This window comes from Hypanus sabinus, chromosome 18 (genome assembly GCF_030144855.1).
Source record: "Hypanus sabinus isolate sHypSab1 chromosome 18, sHypSab1.hap1, whole genome shotgun sequence".
Taxonomy (NCBI): Eukaryota; Metazoa; Chordata; class Chondrichthyes; order Myliobatiformes; family Dasyatidae; genus Hypanus; species Hypanus sabinus.
Window position 1 is genome coordinate 35573789 of NC_082723.1, and position 22912 is coordinate 35596700.

General features: G+C 38.2%; 1 protein-coding gene across 2 annotated transcripts in view; it reads left to right on the top strand.

The window, feature by feature from the left end:
• The first annotated feature begins 13925 nt into the window (after positions 1 to 13925).
• Positions 13926 to 22912, top strand: part of pip5kl1 (phosphatidylinositol-4-phosphate 5-kinase-like 1) — a 58127-nt gene continuing 49140 nt past the window's right edge. The window contains exons 1-2 of one of the 2 annotated variants that reach the window (XM_059994073.1): positions 13926 to 14189; positions 18026 to 18246. In XM_059994073.1, the coding sequence (XP_059850056.1) occupies positions 18244 to 18246 (3 nt within the window). In that variant the 5' untranslated portion in view covers positions 13926 to 14189; positions 18026 to 18243. The remainder of the gene's footprint in view (positions 14190 to 18025; positions 18247 to 22912) is intronic. The other variant, XM_059994072.1, reaches the window with a different exon arrangement.

Genomic DNA, 22912 nt, shown 5'->3' on the forward strand with positions numbered 1-22912 from the left:
TAAGATGTTTCTTAAGCCTTTTTCTTCCAGTGACTTTTCTAGCCATGGCTGCAAAAAGTTTCTACATCAGCATTTAATTCCTTATTAATATGAATTTCAGCAAATATTACTATTCCTCTGTCATAGATACTGGGCTTGATAGAAGTTTGGACTGCGCAGAGTTTTTAAATTATAAATTAAATCTCAAGATTTGTCATGTTTGGCATTGATCCTTGTTTAACACCAGCTTGTTTACTCCAAACACCCATCACCAAAAGATGATTCCATCTATGATGAAGTCACTTGGGAGTGAAAGGTAATCCCCAGGTCTGTATAATAATTCTCAGGCTGGCAACAGTTAGTAAGGGCAGCATCTATTTTAGTGCTACCTATGAAAATGTTGACTGCCTTATTTTTGAATGATTGCAGTTTTGTAATGATGCTCCAATAATGACTTTGGGTAGGGAATGCCAAGGTGAAAAACTTGGTGAAAAACTCCAGGATGATGTGAGATTTAGAAGGATTTTGAAGGATGGTAGTGTTCCTATGCAGTGCCACATTGGTCTTCCAGGTAATTGATGTTTGAGGTTTGGGTATTACAATATCCTGAAGAAACCATTGATTTCCATAGATGCTGCCTCACCTATGTATTTACAATGTTTATGTTGTAGTTTGATTCAAATAGTTTTTTTTGAATTTGTTCAGGAAAGGACATAATAAGCAAATGGTGCAGGGAGTAAGTAATTTTCCACCTACCTAAACCTTCAGAAACAATTTACCAAAAGGCATGCATATTTCTGCCGTTATTTATTGCATTGATGTTCTGGTTGCGGCCTCCTTTGTGTTGGTAAAACTGGACATGTTACTTTTGCTTTGTCCATTGTGGCCATCTGGATCTCCCAGTTGCCAACTATTTAAGTTCTCCACACTCACATACAAAGATTCACACACTGATTAAATTCGATCTCCACTCTCTCCACATCCCATTGTTGACCACCCTGCATGTTTTCATTTCGAAGGATCCTGTGGGAAATTGTCTGAAGGATGAAGAGAAATTCAAAGAAGGAATTACTAATTTTACCAAAAGTTTAACTTCCTCATTTTTAGTGTTATGCTGTGATGAAAATGTAAGGAGTTTTGAGTAGGAAATATGTTTTAAATTATTGTCAGTTCTAAAATACATAGGACTATATATGGTATACTTAAATGGAATACTATCTTTCAAAGTACTTACGTCATCACCTAGCAACCTTATGAAGTATTAATATTTAATACTATTGCTGATATTACTGTGCCTTAGCTTTGCCAAAACATGCACATGCAAACAATCAGAATAAAAACACATTTCACATGCTTGTTGACAACGAGGAAGAAGAAGGGCTCTTTCTGAAGAATGGTGAACCGATGAAGCAGGTTCCCTTGCTGTCGTTAAAGAGACTATTATGCTCTGTGACTGAAAGGAGTCACAGTTTTTTGCATTGGATAACAGACTTCCACTCTGACAATGCATCTGAGAGCATCGTGATGAAAAGCAATTAAGTAAGGGGTCAGAATTTCTGCTGTGGTCAACAGGATGAGGACCAATGTTACCACAGCAACCAGAAATTAACTGAGCAAATGAAGACTTTCGGGTGTAACCGGTGACAGCAAAAGCAAGTGGAGAGATGGTCTTGCATTTATTGAGAGGTTTGGATATACATTCTCTTTCACATGGCATTGTGATACAATTAAAAAACTTGTCTTCAACATTACACCAAAAATTAGATGTTCAAAATATAAAATTCTGAATAGCCCATTAGGTCATAATGGACTTGTTATTGCTGTTTGTATTATCTAGATTGTATTGTCAGATTTCACCAATAGATTACATTCCACCACAATTTTTAACTTCATGGTTTGGTATATCCCTTAATGCCACTAATTCCATTGGGATAGGGGCTAACCTTGTTTTAATACACGTAGAACAGCACACTAGGAACAGGCATAAACAAAAATCAAGTGCTAGCCTGGTTTAACGATAATACTGGATCATGTGCCAAACAGCAGATGTAGTATGTAATAGAGTAGAAATCAAGCATCACATTAAAACTATAGTCTTGCCTTCTTCGTTTATGAATAATAGTGGACAATTAAAACAACTAACAGAAGGAGAGGGCTTTAAAAATTGTTATCCTCATCATCAATAATGGCAGAGCTTGGCATGAGCAAAAAAAAACCTACAGTCTTTCTACCATCTTCAAAATGTTTTGTTAATGTGATGGAAAATTATATACTTGCCTAGGTAAGTGCAATCAGAGAGTAACTGTAGTTAGCTGTATTTTATTTTTCATTAAAATTTGCAGAGTGATTTAGGCCCTGCTTCTCTAAACAGGACCTTTAGAAGGATGAGGGGATATCTCATTGAAACCTTTCAAATGTTGAAAGGCCTAGACAGAGTAGATGTGGAAAGGATGTTTCCCTTGGTTGGTTAGTCTAGGACAAGAGGGCACAGCCTCAGGATAGAAGGGCATCCATTTAAAACAGATGTGGAGAAATTTCTTTAGCCAGAGGGTGGTGAGTTTGTGGAATTTATTACCACAGGCAGCTGTGGAGGCCAGGTCATTGGGTGTATTTAAGGCAGAGATTGATAGGTTCTTCATTGGACATGGCATCAAAGGTTATGGGAAGAAGGCCGGGGAATGGGGTTGAGGAGGGGAAAAAAGGATCAGCCATGATTGAATGGTTGAGCAGATTTGCTCTAATTCTGCTCCTATGTCTTATGGTCTTCAGTAACTGAGGCCCCATGATACTACTCACTGGTCTTGAACCGACATGACAATTTTTCCAGTACTTGAGCAAACTAAAATAGGCAGCACTGTGTAAAATGGTCATTGTGTTTTATTTACTGAATACCATTGAAGGTAATAGCAGTGAAATAATCCATTTGACCCAGCAGGGGTTTATGCTCAGCCTGAGTTAATGCTTCATGATCTAACACTTTCTGTTCCTTTGTCTCACTGTCATTGTCTAGCTTCCTTTTAAAGATACTTTCTAACTAGCCATAACTAAATTACGTAGCTTTTTAGTACAGTCAAAAGTGCGCCCAAAAGGGAAATTAATCTAAGATCCTTTTGGACCAATCTCATTTCCTAGCATTCTTCTGCTATTTTCTAATAGGGTTGTTGGTTGCTGTTAAGTATATGATAGGTTGGGTTGTTTCATAGGGCTTTAGTCTAATCCCATCCAAGATTATAATTTCTCTTTCTATAGGAAGAGCATTGTCAGTGCCTGGGAACTTTGCATGATCTTGATAACTAGCTACTGCTTCTGGGATGAGTCCCAGAAAAGTCTCTAGACCCCAAACATCAACTATCTGTTCATTTCCATAGATGCTGCCTGACCTGCTAACTTTCTCCAGCATTTTGTTTGTGCTGCTTTGGATTTCCACCCCCGCAGATTTTCTCATGTTTAATCCAGATGAGGCCATCATAAAATTAAGGCAATGCAAAATAGTCATAGTTTCTGGACTCAATAATTGGGAAGATTAACTTCTTTCAGGAAAGCCCTAAAGCTTTCATTTTTTTGTCTTTAAGTTGTAATTAACTACATAGATAAATATAGTTTGCACTTTCAGAATTTTGGATTTTCAGAAGACTTGTGATAAGGTGATATGCTAAGGATTATTTAAAAAAATTAGAGCACATGCTATTGTAGGTAATGTACTGGTATGGATTAAAAATTGAGAAACTAAAGAGTAAGAAAAAATAGATAATCTTTACTTTGGGAACCCCAAAGGAGTACCAACTGTTCACAATGTAATGGGATGGGGACATCAAGAGTAATATATCCAAGCTGCTGATGATACAAAACTGTGTGGCAGGCAGCTTGGGCTGTGAGAAGGATGCGGAAAGGTTTTAGGGGGATAGCAACAGTTTAAGTGAAAAGAAAAGAATATAGCACGTGTGGAAAAAATGTGATGTTCATTTTGTTACAAAAGAGAAAAGTGGAATATTTTTAAATGGTGTGAGTTTGAAAGATGCTGTTTAGATTGTCCTCGTCCACTTGCAGATACTGCAAGCAGTAACGCAAATGATACCCTTTACTGCAAGACTCCAAGTACAAGAATAGACAAGTCCTTCAAATGTTTGCGGCTCTAATCAGACTGTATAAGAGTATCCGAATAAGAAGCAAACTAATCAGAACTGAGATAAAAGAAAGTATATTCAGGAAAGAGATTGGGAGGTATTTAGAAATTAAAGGAAACAAGTGATTAATGTAGGGAACTGGCACTGTGTAGAAGATCATTCTGCATGGCAGGTCTAACTCATATTTTAATTTATATTAAGGTTTAGCATCCACCTAATGAAGAGTTGATAATACCACTTGGAAAAAGAATAAAATTCCTAATTTCACCTCAGTGACAAGTCAGTGGGAGGGCCACTGAGTTCAAGTTCCTCTACTCCAGTGCTAAGGGAATGTTTGAACTGTTTGAGATACTGTTTCTTGGATGAGAGGTGAAACCAAGGAGTGGTCAGAGGTTGCAAAGGTACAGAATGGAAGCCGGCCATTCAGTCCAATTAGTCAAGACTCTCAAGTGTATCTCTCTATTCCCTTGCATATTCATCGTTTCCTTTCAAAACTATCTAAAATACTCCAAATTGCTGTGGTGGTTCACTCATGCTCTGTGATTTCACAACACTCTGCTACTGGGGCAAAGAAAGCAAGTGGGAATGTCAAAACACGGTTGGAAACCCGTGCTTATTAGATTATTTTAGTTGAATATCACAAAAGAAAATAGAAGTTTTTGTTATTTTAATAACAAATTTATTTGCAGGTTTTAGATATAAAGATCATAAATGGTTCACTTAGACCATAAGACTAAAATATAGGAGCAGAATTAGGCATTTGGCCATCAAATCTTCTCTGCCATTTCATCATGGCTGATCAATTTTCCCTCTTAATCCCATTCTTCTGCCTTCTCCCCGTAACCTTTCACCCCCTTACTAATAAAGAACCTATCAACATCTGCCTTAAATATATCCAATGACGTTGTCACCTGTGGCATCAAATTCCACAGAATCAACACCATCTGGCTAAAGAAATGCATCTTCGTCTCCATTATAAATGGACATCCCTCTATTCTGAGGCTGTGCCTAGTTTCCCCCACTATAGGAAACATCCTTGCCGCATCCACTCTATCTGCCCCTCCTTATTCTTCTAAATTCCAGCGAGTACAAGCCCAGAGCCATCAAACACTTCTCATATGTTAACCCTTTAATTTGCAGAATCATTCTCATGCCCTCTCCAACATCTACATATCCTTTCTTAGATAAAGGACCCAAAACTGCTGACAATACTCTAACTGAGGCCTCACAGTGCCTTATAAGGCCTCAGCATTATATCCTTGCCTTTATATTCTAGTTCTCTCAAAATGAATGCTAACGTTACATTTGCCTTAGCAGGTTGACTCAACCTGCAAGTTAACCTGTAGGGAATCCTGCATGAGAACTCCCCAAGTCCTTTTGCACCCTGAATTTTTGGATTTTCTGCCTGTTTAAAAAATAGTCTCTTTTGTTCATTCTAGAAAAGTGCATGACCATATATTTCCCGACACTGTATCCCACCTGCCACTTCTTTGCCCATTCTCCTAATCTGCCCAAGTCCTTCTGTAGCTTCTCTACGTCCTTAGAACTACCTTCCCCTCCACCTATCTTTGTATTGTCCAGAAACTTTGCAACAAAGCCGTCACCCAAATCATTGACATTTAACATTACAAAAAAGTAGTCCCAACACCAAACTCTGCAGAACACCGCTAGTTACCAGCAGCCAACTAGAAAAGGGTTCCCTTTATTTTCACTCTGCCACCTCACAATCAGCCAATCCATTATCCATGCTTGTATCTTTCCTGTAATATCAGAATCAGGGTTATTATCACTAACGTGTCTTGAAATTTGTTAACTTATTAGCAACAGTTCAATGCAATACATAATATAGAAGAAGAAAAATAAAATAATAATAAATAAATAATGGACACTGCCTTTCTGAAACCACCTTGTTAAGCAGCCTCATGTGCAGCATCTTGTCAAAACCCTTCTGAAAATCCAAGTTCACAACATCCACTGATTCTCCTTTTGTCTATGCTTTTTGTTATTTCCTCAAAGAATTCCAATGGATTTGTCAAGCAAGATTTTCTTTTAACGAAACCATGCTGATCTTGGCCTATTTTATCACGTGCCTCCATGTACCCAAAACCTTATACTTAACAATTGACTCCAACATCTTCCCAACCATTGAGGTCAGGATAACTGGCCTATAATTTCCTTTCTTCTGCCTCTCCTCTTTCTTGAAGAGTGGAGTGACACTTGCAATTTTCCAGTCCTCTGGAACCATGCTAGAATCTAGTGCTTCGTGAAAGATCATTACCAATGCCCCCACAATTTCCTCAGCCACATTTTTCTGAACCCTAGGGTGTAGTCCACCTGGTCAGATGACTTACCAACCTTCAGACCTTTCAGCTTTCCAAGTGCCTTCTCCCTAGTACTGTAATAGAAATTGCACTCACTTCTGCCCTCTGACATTCTCAAACCTCCTGCACACTGCTAGAGTCCCCCACAGTGAAGACAGATGCAAAATACTTCTTAAGTTTGTCCACCATTTCCTTGTTCCCCCATTACTACCTCTCCAAGGTCATTTTCTAGCAGTCCAATCTACTCTCACCTCTCTTTTACTCTTTATGTGTCTGAAAAAACTTTCAGAATCTTCTTTAATATTATTGGCTAGCTTGCCTTCATATTTCATCTTTTCCCTCCTTATGGTTTTTTAATTGCCTTCTGTTGGTTTTTAACAGCTTTGCAATCCTCTAACCTCATTAATTTTTGCACTACTTATAAGCCTTCCCCTTTTCTTTTATGTTGATTTTGACTTCCCTTGTCCACCACAGTAACATCATCCTGCCTTTAGAATACTTCTTTGGGATGTATCCATTCTGCACCTTCCAAATTGTTCCCAGAAACCCCAGCCATTGCTGTTATGCTGTTATCCCTAGTAGTGTCCTTTTCTAATTAACTTTGACCAGCTCCTCTCTCATGCCTCCATAATTCCCTTTATTCTGCTGTAATACTGATTCAGATGACTTTATTCTCTCCCTCTCAAATTGCAGGGTAAAGTCTATCATTATGATCACTTCCTAGGGGTTCCTTTACCTTAAGCTTCCTAATCAAATCCAGTTCATTTCACAACATCCAATCAGAATAGCCTTTCCCCTAGTGGGCTCAACCACAATCTGTTCGAAAAAGCCATCTTGTAGCTTTCTATAAATTTTCTCTCTTGGGATCCAGCATCAGTCTGATTTTCCCAACCTACCTGCATATTGAAATCCCCCATGTCTCTAACATTGCCCTTTTGACTGTGTTTTCTATCTCTTGTAATTTGTAGCCCACATCCTGGCTACTTTTCAGACCTGTATACAACTCTTATCAAGGTCTTTTATCCTTTACAGTTCCTTAACTCTAACCACAAAGATTCTACATCTTCTGCTCCTATGTCACCTCTTTCTAATGATTTGATTTCAGTTTTTTAACAACAGAGTCATCCCTACGTACCTACTTGTCTACGTACCTGCCTGGCCTTTCGATACAATGTGCATCCTTGGATGTTAAGCTCCCAATCTTTCAGGCATGACTTGGTGATGTCCACAGTGTCATACCTACCAATTTCTAATGGTACTGCAAGATCATCAACCTTATTCCATATACTGCTTGCATTCAAATATAATAGCTTCAGTCCTGTATTTGTCCCTCTTTTCAATTTTGTCCTCAGGTTACATTGCAACTTGTTGCAAAGCAACTTTGTATTTAAGGTTATTGATAGTTAGGTTAATGTACCCAGACTGGTTATACCACTTGTGACCATGCCAAGAGAACCTCCTGCAGATCTTGCGCGGAGTATTTGACTATTCAGATTTTGTTGCAGGTGGATTTGAATGACTTAATGTGCCACAGGTAAGAAAGCAACAATAGATCCTGAAACAAGAGGAAGAAGGACTTGTATTAATGCTGCCATGATCGAGGGTTTTTCTCTGCAATCTGAAAGCAGGAATGGAGAAAGGATTGGTAATGGTCTGCAAGGACATCACTTACATTATGAATAATGGAATTGCTTTTAGCAACGAGCCTAGTTTAGGTCTGTGTAGAAAAGGAAGCAAAAGGTTTTTGGAAAAGACTGCTAAGTTGTGCTATCTTTTGAATTTTCTTGTATAACTCTGGCAACTGCACAAACGCGGTCCTCAACAATCAGAGAACACAGATTTTGAAATTTTGAAACACTTGGCAAAATATAAGAGGAAAGATAGATTTATTTTAACATGGAAAGGAGACCCTGAAAATGTAATGGGACCGTAGTCAGCAGTAACTTCTGAAATAAAATTAGTTAAATTGGAATAGGAATGTTTTGATAGACTTTAGGGGAATGAGATACAAGTAAGTTCTAGAAACTGGACAATTATGCTTTGGTTCCACATTTGTCTTTGTATCAGAAAAAGAGAATAGAGTAAGTTGAATTATAATGACAGCATTCTATACTCTGAGATGACTCATGGTATTAGCTCCAGTAACTTGGGAACCAATGAGCTTTAGATACACTGTGTAGTTTATTTCTTGACATCTGTTTTGGTGCCTCGAGAATTTTGATGCCAGATCTTGCTCGCAGTGAAATTTCTAAAGATCACTTTTTAATTCCCATAAACTCTAGGAGAGTCATGGAGGTTGGTAATTTTTTCATCCTTAAATGTTAAATAATAGGATCAATTTAATTCTGTTCTTACATATTGAGATACTGAGCTGTTTGGTTTTCTATTTTCTTTGGTCATGCTGTTATTTATTATGAAATGTATAAGAGATTGAATTAAAAGCATGATTGAATGTGGAGTAACTGGAATAGAGGGGGTAAATGATAATTTTCCTTCAATCCCCCACAAATGTCAAAACAGTTGAAAAGCCTTCATAGTAATTTCCCAATTCAATCTGATGATTGTAACAGAATATCATTGGTGTACACAACAGAAAATCCAAGTACTTGTGGATGGATTTGCATGTTTTAGATATTGCAGCCATGAGGGGACAAAGTGCTTCCTCATCCTTGTATTTCACTGTTGAATAACTGTTTTACTCTAATATTCTGAATCTGCTGATGTAAAATCCTATTTGGATTAAGTGAGTAAGCAAATGGAGTCTAATGTGGAAAAGCTGAAATTGTCCATTTTGGTAGGAAAAGTAAAAGAAGAAGCATATTGACTCAGATATGACAGAAGGAGGGGCTTTAAATTACTAAGGGATCCAGAGCAAGAGTCTAGTATGCCAGTAATTAGGGACATTAATGGAATGTTTTTGTTTATTACCAGGAGGAATGCATAAAAGTAAGGGGCTTTTGCTTTATTTATGGAGGGCATTGGTGAGATCACATGTGGAGTACAGTGTACTGATCTTCTTGTCCAAGGAAAGATGTCCTTGTGTTAGAAACAGTTCAGAGAAAGTTTACTATACTAATAACTGGAATGGACAGGTTGCTATGTGAGGAAAGGGTGTGCAGCTTTGGTTTATATCTGCTGCTGTTTAGAAGAATGAGAGGGGACGTTATGTAAGATCCTGAGAGATCTTGACAGGTGGATCTGGAACAGTTGTTTTCTCTTGTAGGATAATCTACAAATATAGAAGACGGTTTAAATCTAGGGACTTGCCTGTTTAAAACAGATGAGGCATCTTTTTTTCTCTCTGTGAGTGCTGAGAATCTTTGGAACTCTCTTCATGAGAAACAAAAGCAGAGTCTTTGAATGTTTTAAGCAGAAGTGTCTAGACATTTCAAACTTGGAAGTAAATTTATTATCAAAGTACATGTATATCACCATATACAACCCTGTGATTTGTTTGATAAGCAAGGGGCTGAAATCTTAGCATATTCAGATGTGAATGAAGAAGTTCGGTTATAGTTATGATCTTATTGAATAGCAGACCAATCTTGAGATGTCTACACCTGCTTCTGATCTATAGATTCTACTTCCCAGGCAACTAAGTAGCTTCTCCCTCCTGTTATTCACAGTCATTTTGGAGTTTAGGTTCATAATAATTGACCAATTATTACCAATAATTAGATCCAGATTTGGTGTATTGACAAGACCAAACATTACAGTGGAACTTTTAAAAGATTTGGAACAAATTACTTTGGACATTTCAAATGGTTTATAACCAATATATTACTCTTGGGTTCACAATTGTTAGGCAAGCAGCCAATAAACTCACAGCACAAAGCTAATCTAGTTTCTGATGAAGGGTTTCGGCCCGAAACGTCGTCACTACCTCCTCCCAGAGATGCTGTCTGGCCTGCTGAGTTCTGTCAGCATTTTGTGTTTTTATTTATTTCCAGCATCTGCAGATTCACTCGTGTTGCCTTAGTTTCTAGTTCTTGCTTTTTGTTGAATTTTGTATGCAAACTTGCTGCCATATATTTCACCTTGAAACATTGACCATATTTCAAAAGTTATTATAAAAATAACATAATACAGTGTTTTCCGGAAACCTTAAATATATTATAGAAATGGGTCTGGGGCACTTGCGAAAAAGTGTTGAACATTTTTTTGTTTCCATTACCATAGGAATGGGGAGGTGAGGTCAGAAGGGGTCTGGGATAGTTGAGTGTTGGAGTGATAAGTAGATTTGCGATTGTGGGGGAGCATTTGAAGGATCCTAGATAGGAAATTGGAATTTGGAATCAGAAGAGACCCCAGAAAAACAACTTCAGTTATATGGAGAGACCACAGAGCTGGGTTTCTTTAAACAAAGCTGAGTGGTAAATGTTGTTCTAATATTCAAAGTCCAGCTCCCTGGCAACTAGAATAAAACAGTGAAAATCAAGGGGCCATCTCTTAAAAGAATACAAAAATCATGAGGGGATTTTGTCTGTGTGTGGAAAGCAAGCTGTTTTGGAGGGGAAGATGATTTACAAACGTTTGTATATTCAGGGGACACGAATTTAAAATAATTGACAAAAGATAAAAAAATAAGATGTGAAAATGTTAGTATACTAAACTTCCATAATCTGGAATAAATTACCTTAATGATAGCTCAATCAGATACAATAGTAACGTTCAAAGGAATTGTATATGCAGTATAACTAGAGCAGGAAAAGTCTGTAAGGCAATAAAGAAAGTGTGAAGGCTTGGTCCTTAAGTATACTTAGTGCTGTCATATTGTGTGATTATATAAGAGAACTGTTGAGTTTCTGAGTCTACATGAAACACTATACACATTATCAGAAAAAGAATCAGGTTTAATAGATAGGGTTGTAAAGAGAGCTTTTGGTACATAGGCCTTTATAAATCAAAGTATTGAGTATAAGAGTTGGAATGTTATGGTGAGGTTGTATAAGGCATTGGTGAAGCTGAATTTGGAGTATTGTGTGCAGTTTTAGTCACCAAATTACAGGAAGGATATTAATAAGTTTGAAAGAGTGCAGAGAAGGTCTACAAGGATGTTGCCGAGACTTGAGAAACTGAGTTACAGAGAAAGGTTGAATAGGTTAGGACCTTAGTCCCTGGACTGTAGAAGAATGAGGAGAGATTTGATAGCGGTATATAAAATTATGATGGGTATAGATAGTGAATGCAAGCAGGCTTTTCCCAGTGAGGCTAGGGGAGAAAAAAACCAGAGGACATGAGTGAAGGGGGAAAAGTATAAAGGGAACATTGGGGGAGGGGGCTTCTTCACACAGAGAGTGGTGGCAGTGTGGAATGAGCTGCCAGATGAAGTGGTAAATGCATGCTCACTTTTAACATTTAACAATAACTTGGACAGGTACATGGATGAGAGGTGTATGGAGGGATATGGGCCAGGTGCAGGTCAGTGGGACTAGGCAGAAAAATGGTTCAGCACAGCCAAGAAGGGCCAAAAGGCCTGTTTCTGTGCTGTAATGTTCGATGTTTCAAATATGACCAGCGTATGTCATGAGATTTGTTAACTTAGCAGCAGCAGTACAATGCAACACTTGATAAGTATAGTAAAAAATAAATGAATTATAGTAAGTAGATACATTAAATAGATAAGTTTAAGAAGTAGTGCAGAAACAGAAATAAGTACAAATAAAGTAGTGAGGTCATGTTCATGGGTTCAATGTCCATTTAGAAATCAGATGACAGAGGGGAAGAAGCTCTTCCTGAATCATTGAGTATGTGCCTTCAGGCTTCTTTACCTCCTTCTTGACAGTAACAATGAGAAGAGAGCATTTCCCGGGTGGTGAGGATCCTTAATGATGGATGCCACCTTTCTAAGTCACTGCTCCTTGAAAATGTCTTGGATGCTACGGAGGCTAGTACTCAAGATGGAGCAGACTAATTTTACAACTTTCTGCAACTTATCTGCAACTTACTTTGATCCTGTGCAGTAGCATCCCCACCCCCAATACCAGACGTGATGCAGTTAGTCACAGTATATCCGTAAAAGATTTGGAGTGTTTTAGTTGACAAACCAAATCTGCTCAAACTCCTAATGAAATATAGCCACTGTCTTGCCTTCTTTATAGCTACGTCAATATGTTGTATCCAGGTCAGGACCTCAGAGATATTGATACGAAGAACTTGAAAATGGTCACTCTCTCCACTTCTGATGCCTCCATGAGGATTGGTACGTGTTCCCTCATTCTACCTTTTCTGAAGTCCACAATAAACTCATTGGCCTTCCTGACCTCGGTTGTTGCTGTGACACCACTCAGCTAGCACGTATATCTTCTTCCCCCCCCCCCCCCCCGTATACCTTCTGATCGCTCTCTGAGATTCTGCCAATAATGTTTGTATCATCGGCAAATTTATAGATGGCATTTGAGCTCTGTACCTGCTGGTTAATGCAAACATGTGATCAGTCACTCATGTGGCAGCAACTCAGTATGCAAAAGCATGAGGCTCAGTTGTTGTTCGGACCATACGTCAGATTGGGAAAAAAATGTGATCTAAGTGACTGACTTTGGAATGATTGTTAGTTCCAGAAAGTGTGGCTTGAATATCTCAGAAACTGCTGCTCTCCTGGGATTTTTATGCACAACAGTCTCTAGAGTTTACAGAGACTGGTGCAAGAAACAAAAAATATCAAGTGATAAGCAGTTCTGTGAGCAAAAACGTCTTGTTAATGGGGGCTGTCAGAGGAGAATGAACCAAATTGGTTCAAGCTGACAGAAAAGTGACAGTAACTCAAATTACCATGCATTACAACAGTGGTGAGCAGAAAAGCATCTGAATGCAAAACACATCGAACCTTGAACTGGATGGGCTACAGCAGCAGAATACCGTGAGCAAACATTCAGTGGCCACTTTATTAGATACCTAATAAAGTGGCCAGTGAGTGTATGTTCACCCCACTGGGCCCTGGCCTCTGCCTCACCATCACAGCTGAAGATAGAAATAGGAAACCGCGATAAGGCTTGACTGTGAGAAACACACCTGTCACTTTGACATTAGTTGTTGTGATGTAAGGGTATTTTTCTGCTACATGTTTTGTCAGAAGGCACCTGCAGCACTGAAATAAGTATTGTATATGCTTGAAGTTACCTGGCAACATGGTTGTTTATTGCTGAGTGTATGATTATAGGATGGACTGAGCGCAGGAATCAGCTGCAATGCCGTCAATATTAGTCCTGCTGACTGGAGCTTTTTATTTTGGCACAGTCTGAAAACCCTGCCCTGCACCATTCCATTAATGGATGTGGCAAAAATAATTTTCTATATTTAAAAAAAAAATCAAATGCTCCTGGTCAGAAAAACAGTTTTATTATTGAGGGAAAGGACATATTTCTGAAAAAAAAATCTACGGTTATGTGGCTACAAGTGAGCGTGCAATCAGCAATGTGAAATCTGACCACCCCTACTACAATTTAAATAAAGGTTCAGCCCACTAGCTCTTGATCCAGCAGACTAATAGTGATGGATTTTTCTGTTGGCAAGTTTCTGTGCTACAGGGGTAGCCTAGAATGAGCAGTTATCTTTTACTTGGCAAAAATGTGTTAAAAGACCTGACGGCCTGATTACTACCAGGCTTGAGAGTGAGGTTAACTAGCAAGGAAGATGCCAGAAAGGAGAGTAGTTATTAACTCAGTCTGGCCCTTGGGAGCCTAGCGAAATAACTGTCTCTAACAAATCAGATCAAGTCAGAAGGCAACCAGGCTGCTGTCAGCATCTGTGCATCATGGCTGAGGAAGTAAGTGAAATTAGTTGAAAGCTATTAAATCTTTTAGTATGTTTGAAATGATTATTGTTTTTATAATTATTTACTATACTGTAAATATAAGAGCAAATTGGGTTGGTAACCTAACTTAGAAGTTTCATTAATTACATTTAAGATTGGAAGAAATCTATTTCATTGGAAACACCTCGAAATTGCTTCCTAGATGTTTGTACATTTGCCTGATCTTGCTTTGCGGAGCAACGCACTTTCTTTACTGCAGGTTTTGTTTGGTTGCATATAAAGTAAGGAGGTTAGATTGCTGCACTAGCTTCAGAGTTCTGGACTCCTAATCTGGGGTAAAGGAGTCAGACTTTATGTGACAACTGGAGAAATTAAATCCATGTAATTAAGTAAATCTAGAATTCAAGTTAGTCTCAGTAACAAAATCATGAAAATACCAGATTGTCTCTTTTTTAAAAAACTCATAAATTTCCTTCAGGAAAGGTAATCTGATATTTTCATTCTGATTTGCCATTCTGTGAATAAGGACCCACCAGAATGGTAGACGTGTACACCTCTCTTATGTTCAGGGCAATTAGGAATGTATATAATAAATACTGCCATTTCCAGTTATCTCCAGTCTGTGGATGATACATTTTAAAAAGGCAGTAGAAAGAAAATGAAATTTTCTTTCTTTTATAAATTAGAAGATAATCTTAATTTCAGATTATTATTTTTATTCTATATAAAGTTTAAAGTAACATAGTTAGATAATTACACAAAATCTACAGAAACTTGCTACTTGGTCTAATTGACTATGCCAGTGTTTTGGATCTGAAACAGCTTCCTCCCACCCCACTTCATTTCTACTGAAAAGCAAATCCATTTATTTGTCTTCCTTTAAGTAGTTATCAATTTTTATTGTTAAATTCACTAAGGTTTCTTTGAACAGCTCTTCATGGATGGGTTTCAAATCATCAACCTCCAACTGAAAAAGTTACTCCTGAATTCTCTTGGTTCCTGTAGAGAGCTAGGAGGAGGCGGAAAAGGCAGAAAGGCCTATCTCCGTTCCCACTATGTACTTGTCTTGTTGAATCTTCTTAAATGCATAATTAATCACAGAGCAGCATTTCTATGATCAGTTTCATTTACTGTTAGTTCCTAAGTAAGAGTATTTGCTGTATGTATCTAATTCCATTACAGTAATACTGCCTTTTGAAAGGCTCCAAAGCTTTTATGTCTCCGTTATCATAGATAGTGGGCCAACCTAGTTGTTACTCAGATATTGAAGTGCTTTCTGGTCACCAGTAATGACTTCAGCAGCGACAAGTCAGTATCTGTGCTGTATGCTTGTCACTTGTTCTGAAGTTTTACAATTAACCTCTTCCTCTCCAAATAATATTTTATCTTCCTGTCATTTCAAGACTAAAATAAATAAAATTTTGTTAGGCAAGGGTATTAATAGAAACAAGATGGATATTAATTCTTAAATAAAGCCAGTAATGATTTATCTGAATCATCCTTGGGAAATTGAATGGTCCACTCCTATTTCTGAATTCCCATTAAGAAGTTCCTTCTCGTTTGCTTCCTTTCGATGAAACAGAAAATCTGAGTTCTCAACCCATTTCTCATTCAGATTGAGATTTATTTATCGCAGGTACATTGCAACATAGAGTGAAATACGTTGTTTCTGTTAATAACCACACACCCAAGGACGTAGCAACAGCCTGCAAGAGTCGCCTCACATTCCGGCGCCAACCGTAACATGCCCACCCTGTTCATCACAACACAGAACAGCACAAGCAGCATTAACAACAACAGAAGACAAGGCAACAACAGCAAAGCAAGCCCTTTCCCACCCTCTCACTCCATTCACACACACTGGCCTCCAACCCCAATGCAGACTGCTTCCAGGCCTCCAGTCCTTGGCCCTAGACTTTCAAACCTCTGATACCAGAGGTGAATCACTGGTCCTTCTCCAGATTGGTTCCCATTACTTGGGTTCCCTCCACTATGCATCAGTGTCCAGAACTAAATGGAAGACTCATTCTGATATTGGCTCTATGTAATCACAAACACATCAGGTTTATTCAGTGCTAACTTCGCAGCGTTCTGAAGTTATATCCTCTTCAGCTGTGCAATATTTTTATTTAGACGAATTTCAAATTTAATTGTGTTTTTGTTGCCCCTTCAGTTTCAATATCTAAATTCTGTTTCTCACTCAACTATTATTGTATATGGGAGGAAGGTATGTAATACACTCATCTCTTAAAGAGAATACAGGCAGCTTGCAATAGAGATCTCAGAAATATCACTTTATGGATGATTGCTTGCAAGCACCTGAATGTGTTGCTCTAACATTGACAAACAACAAAACGGCAGGTTGATTACCCTGGAGGTAGCACCCAGTTTCCATGTGCACATTTCCATAAGGATATGAAGTGTTTAAAAAAAATCCACAAGGGATGACACCAGCACCAAGAGGTTACATTTGTCAGGAAAGACTGAACAGGCTGGAGTTTATAAAAGATGGAAGTAAATAAGGTCACTGGAGATTTTGGTATGAGAAGATGTGGAAAAGGCATGAGAGGGAAGACGAAAGCTAGTCACCAATAAGAGGGAAGTCAGAAGAATTCTGTTTCCCCAGAGAGTTATTAGAATGTGGGCATTAGTGCCATATGGAATAGTTAAGGTGAATAACATGGATGTGTTTAGAGAGAAGCTAAGTAAACATATGTGGAAGAAAGGAATATAGGTTGTGATGATTATAGTAGATGAAGTCAGGTGAGCGTTGGATCATGCAGAATTTAAACACTGGCATAGACTAGTTAAATTCAATGGCTCTTGCTGTGGTTTGGGACCTACGCAATAGGCTTGGTTGATAGGAGGCAGGGGGTGGCAGTGAAAGGTTGGTTTTCTGATTGGAAGTCTGTACTGCTGGAATTGGTAGTGAGATCATTGTTGTTTGTTTATACATTGATGACTTGAACGTAGGAGGAATGATTTGGAAGTTTGTGGATGACATGAAGAAGAAGGCTGAGAGAAGAAACCCTTAAATTAGCTTGGCCAAGTCAAGGCATTGTTATTATCATTTAACTATATACAGTACATTTATACCATCAAACGAGACACTTCTCCAAACCAGGGTGTAAAACACATAACACACATATAACATAATAATTTATGAAAGTAAGGATAAAATCTACAGATGAATTATGCATTAATTAAATGTTGTAAGGTACAGAACAAATTAACTAGTTCAAATGCAATGCGGCAGAGAATTCAGAAGCCTAATGGCCTGGGAGGAAAAATGGTTTCTCATCCTGATTGTTCTTATTTTTGTAAAGGAATATAAAATTATAAGATGCATTGATAGGGTAGTCAGAATCTTTACCCATGGTAGGAATATCAAAAATAAGAGTGCAGAGGTTTAAGGTAAGGAGGGGGAGTTTTGCTTTATGGAGTGGTTGATATCAGGAACTCACAGCCACAGGAATTGATGGAATCATATGCACTCATTATGTATAAGAGACATTTAGACAAGCAGTTGACAGGAAAAACAGAGAAGGGTGCAGGCGAGGGAATAGTGTAGATGGCCAAAGAGGTTAGCATTTTGTGATGAGCTGAAGGGCTTTTTTCTGTGTTGTAATTCCCATACAAAATAGCTCACCCTGTAAGGAATTTCAATCACAAACCTACAAGCTATAACTTTGCTCTTCACTGGAATTACATCTTCTCATTTTAAGCAAACTCTGACTTCCCTTGGGCTTCATCCTTGGCCATCAGTTTCTACCACTCGAGCTTCAGAAAATGCCTGGTCATTGAAAACCTCCACACTTTACCACTAATATTCATGACTGTTTTTCCAGGACTACACTCGGACAACTAATGGCATCTACAGTACATCATCCATATTCCAGGATATCTGCCCATTGTTTGTTCTAGTTCTGAAGAATATACAGAAAGAAGGATCTGTTTAAAATAATCTTCATCCAGTTCTGATGAAAACTTTTGAAGGTCCTAAAGCATTTTATAAGAGTAGTCACATTCCCAAGACCATCTCTCAGACTTCTGCTGTTATGTCAGAATGGTGAGTTGTGCTGGTGGTTTCTTCTGCATTAACAATGGAAGAGGATTTACAACCTTTGCAATGTCATACGGATCTGCACCCATTCTTCAATCTCATCCACTACCTTGTATAGAGGAGGTGGGGTTGAGGGAGTGAGGTTTATATTCATGCTTGTATCACTAATGGTCATTCCATTTTCAAAGATGCTGGCCACAACAGCCTGATATTAGTGATTCATGCCTGAAGCTCTTGGATTTTGGCTAGGTACATACAGCATGCATGACCTGTTTGGGGAGTTGATGGTCGAGGGCCAATTTTTCATTTCCCCCCCCACCCCCAACTTGCCACCCAACCTTGTATCATCTGACTCACTACATAATCTGATATTTTCTGTTTGTAGCTGGATGCTTTGTTCCAGTTTCTGTTATTGCTTTTTCTTTTTGCAAAATGCTTTCACAAAAATTCCTGTGTATGTCCTGGTCTAGGAAGCAGACTACAAGGATGACAATACAATCCTGCCAATCATTATCAAATCTTCATAACGTATCTAGCTATTCCCTCAATTATGTATTCATTTGCTTTAATTGTTAAGTTTGACCCTTAGGCCAAACTATGCTGGCTGTTTTTAGTACAATTTAAACTTTCCATATATACCATGCCTATGTATCATCCCTGATGAAAATGGCAGAGTTTGTCATCGAAACGTAGGTTAAAATCAATTCCTGTTCCTGGCTGGAAGACCGAGAAGAATTTATTCATTCTCATTCAGCTTTCAATCATAATCCCCATTATTTCTAATGTTCTCAGGACATCTATTTCCCATGCTTTGCTTTCTAACAAACTATCCTCTTTTCCTTGTGAGGTATAACTATGTTCTTGTTCCAATTTTACTTACTCCAGGTTTACCCTTCCTTAGTTTTAGTACTGATCATATATAATGGTCCAAGTTCTGTCAGTTCTCACCAGATCAAATCCTGTTTGATTCCTATCTCTTTGATACCAGATTATTGGTTTAATGAGAAAAGCAATCACGCTATTACAGTAAATTAGATTTGACCCATCACTATAATAAGTCACACAGTTTGCTGGCCTTGAATCAGAAAGACAATGCCAGAGCAGAGCTTTGCAGTTGGATTCTTTTCAGATGTCTTCATGAGCCGACTGCAGTGTTATACTAACTAAATATACTAATTAATGTCCATCACCAAAGGTCCACTTCCTCTTATTCCAAATCAATACCACTGTCCTTAAATATCCAATTTTAGGTGCTGATGAAACTTCACATCAATCATTAACTTGATTATATTCCATATTTGAACAGTGCAGTTGCATGGAGACAGATACACAATATGAATCTCCTGGGCTCTTCTTATCCCTGTTGCCTAATGCATGAGATCATTCCTTTATACCTTCGGTTTGGGCATAATTTTAATTTCTCTCCCTCTTTTTTTGCTCACCAGATACAAATTCCAGACCTCATATTAGCCCATCTATAGCTACTAGGTACTTGACCACTTTGTAATCTTGTGAACGATCCTTACTTTGTCCTTCGTTCTAGTGTTGAGCAGTTACTGTTCTGTTAGCATGAACTGACAAGATAGTCTAATACATGCAAACTTCCTCTCTTTATCTTAAAAGAGTCCTAATAAACCCAAATTTGTCACAAATGTTATTGAAAAAGAAATTCTGATTACAATAAATTAAAACAGGCCAGCATGAATGACCTTACGTCAAGAACTTTAAAAAGAACTGATATCCATTCTGAGACTGCCTGGATCACAATTGATAATGAGCCCATGGATTCAGAACTGTAACCAGTCTTGTTCTCTTTCCAAACATATTTATGTTCCGCAGCAAGGCAACTTGATATACCAGGCTGTAGTGATATTTTAGGAGAGACCTCCTTTAACACAATCCAGAAGTAATTCTGTTGATCTCCAAGTATAAGGATCCAACAACTCACTAAAATCTTAAATGTAAAATAAAAAGTACATTTTCACATATCATATTTCTCCATATCATTTGTCACTTGTGGCATCTTCCTGTTGAGTCCACGTTCTTCACTTTTAATGGTGTTAATGTCACATTCAGAATGGAGTGCCTAAAACTACGCAAATCAAATAATCAATATATTTGCAAATTAACTGATTTACACGCAGGATAATATGTACCTTGAATAGGGGATCTCATGGGAATCGGGTACCTTTGTTCAGCCAGACCTTTCTGTCACCTTTCATTCTGTATGTGGTTTATTGTGTGATTCTTTATAACATGAGGCTATGTCACAAAACCTACATGAAGCACTAATGCTGCTAAGACCAGGGAGTTCTGGCTGTTTCCAGTGAATGAATGCTCCCACTGAAATTTTTCAATGGTTGGTTGCAACTGATACAGTTCAGTTTGCAAAGAATGTTTATCAGATTTCTCCACTAAAATGTTCTGTAGATGATTTGTTAATTAATCAAGCCTTTGTAATTCCCATCCCTCACAGGAGACACAGTCATTTTAGCTTTGTGCTGACAACTATCAGTGTTATATAGCATTTTAATGCAGTAAAATCACCTACGTAAGCACTTCATAGAAGTAAACTTTGACAGTATGCACGTAAACAACTGAGGGTTTTTAAAGTTAAAGTAAGTTTATCAAAGTGCATACTGTATATGTACCATATATTACTCTGAGATTCATTGTCTGTGGGCATACTCAATAAATCCATAGAATAATAACCATAAAAGAATCAATGAAAGACTACACCAATTTGGGTGTTTAGCCAATGTGTAGAAGACAGTAAGCTGCAAGAGCAAAAAGAATAAATAATAATAAATAAATAAATAAGCAATGTGTATCAAGAACATGAGATAGAGTCCTTGAAAGTGAGTCAATAAGTTGTGGGAACATTTCAATGATGGAGCAAGTGAAGCTGAGTGAAGTTACCCCTGTTGAAGATCCTGATGATTGAGGGGTAGTAACCGTTCCTGAACCTGCTCTTGTATCTCCTTCCTGATGGCACTCACAGGAAGAGGGCAAGGCCTGGGTGGTGGGGGGTCTCTGATGATGGGTGTTGCTTTAAACTGCTGTCAAGTGTTTTTTAAAGGTCATGTAAAGAAGGACAAACACTGAGAGCTGCTGATTTTTTGGAAAAGAACTCCAAAGCTCAGGGTCTAAGTACGTAAAGGCAGAGTTGCCCATTTTGGAGCTTAGAAAATGAAGGACATTCAAGAAACCAGTAAAGTGTCCACGCTGCCATTACAGAGCACGACTCTTTTTCTGATCAGTCTCGTATCCAGCTTTGGATGATCAAGTCCCCGCATCCCACATGCCCTTGGGGAGCTTAGAGATCAGTATTGTGTGTGAAACAATTGAGAATCTTGTGCCGAGCCCACATAAAACCATTCTCCAAGCCCGAATAGACAATAAAGGGTAGATTGATTGTGTTGAGAATGTGCAAAAGGATTGCTTTCAAGAGGGGCGCAGTGGTTTCTGTGCATCAAATGAGTATTTTTGGTGATGCTGTGGTTATTAGAGGCAACTCTGTTTAGTAACAATATATTGACCAAATATTTTAATGTAAGTTGTTGTTCCAAAGGGCTAGAAACCTAACAGATCCTTTCATCCCCGATTTTCTCTTGAATTTATTTACCTTTATGAATATGGTTGGTCCACGTAAGATTTTTTAAACACTCACAAGACTTTGTACTAGCAACACTCAAAATGCTGGAGGAACTCAGCAGGCCAGGCAGCATCGGTCTGAAACGTCCACTGTATTTTTTTCCATGGATGCTGTCTGGCCTGCTGAGTTCCTCCGGCATTTTGTGTGTGTGGCTCGGATTTCCAGCATCGGCATATTTTCTCATTTGTTTTAGACTTTGTACTAGCCATCATCTTTAATGAACAAAGCACTGAGATATCATCTTAAAACAATTGTATTAATTGTTTAATACAATTAGAAAACAGTTGATGTTTCGGGCTGAAACCCTTTATCGAAACATCAACTGTTCACTCATTTCCATAGATGCTGCCTGGCCTGCTGAGTTCCTCCAGCATTTTGTGTGTGTTGCTTGGATTTTCAGCATCGGCAGATTTTCTCATGTATGAAAAATCTGTTAAGCTTTGGCTTTTTTTTTTGATAACCAATACACCCCTTAAATAAAGAGAGGCTCAGGTCAAATTATGTTTGTAGATGTTAAGTACTGTAAACGGGGGAAAAGAAGGACATGCTTCTTTAAGTGCGAGGAGTGTGGAGCATTTGTTCTGGCACGGCCAACTGACCTTTTCTGTGAACTTTGCATAATTCTCTGTTAATATTAATGCATAAACTTGTAAGTTTTAACATTCCTTCCCTTGGTTCTGATACACTGTAGAATTTGTTATCTTCTGGTATATTTACTCATCCCCACACTACAGATTATTGCATACTTTGTTTCATTTACTTCCTTCTAAACTGTAGTTTCTATTTTTTTAAATGTCTTCACAGATTTTGTTATGGAAGCATTATGACAAAGTTAAGAAGGTGGTCAGCTGTGATCTTATTGAATGGTTGTGGAAGTTGAATGGTCTACTATTGTGTATTACTCTCCATAGTTTTTCTACTCTTCCTCTTCTCTCTATGATTCAGTTGCTCCATGTTCCAGAATTCCATCAATACTACTTTAGCTTACCTCTCATTTCTCACCCAACACAAACTGGA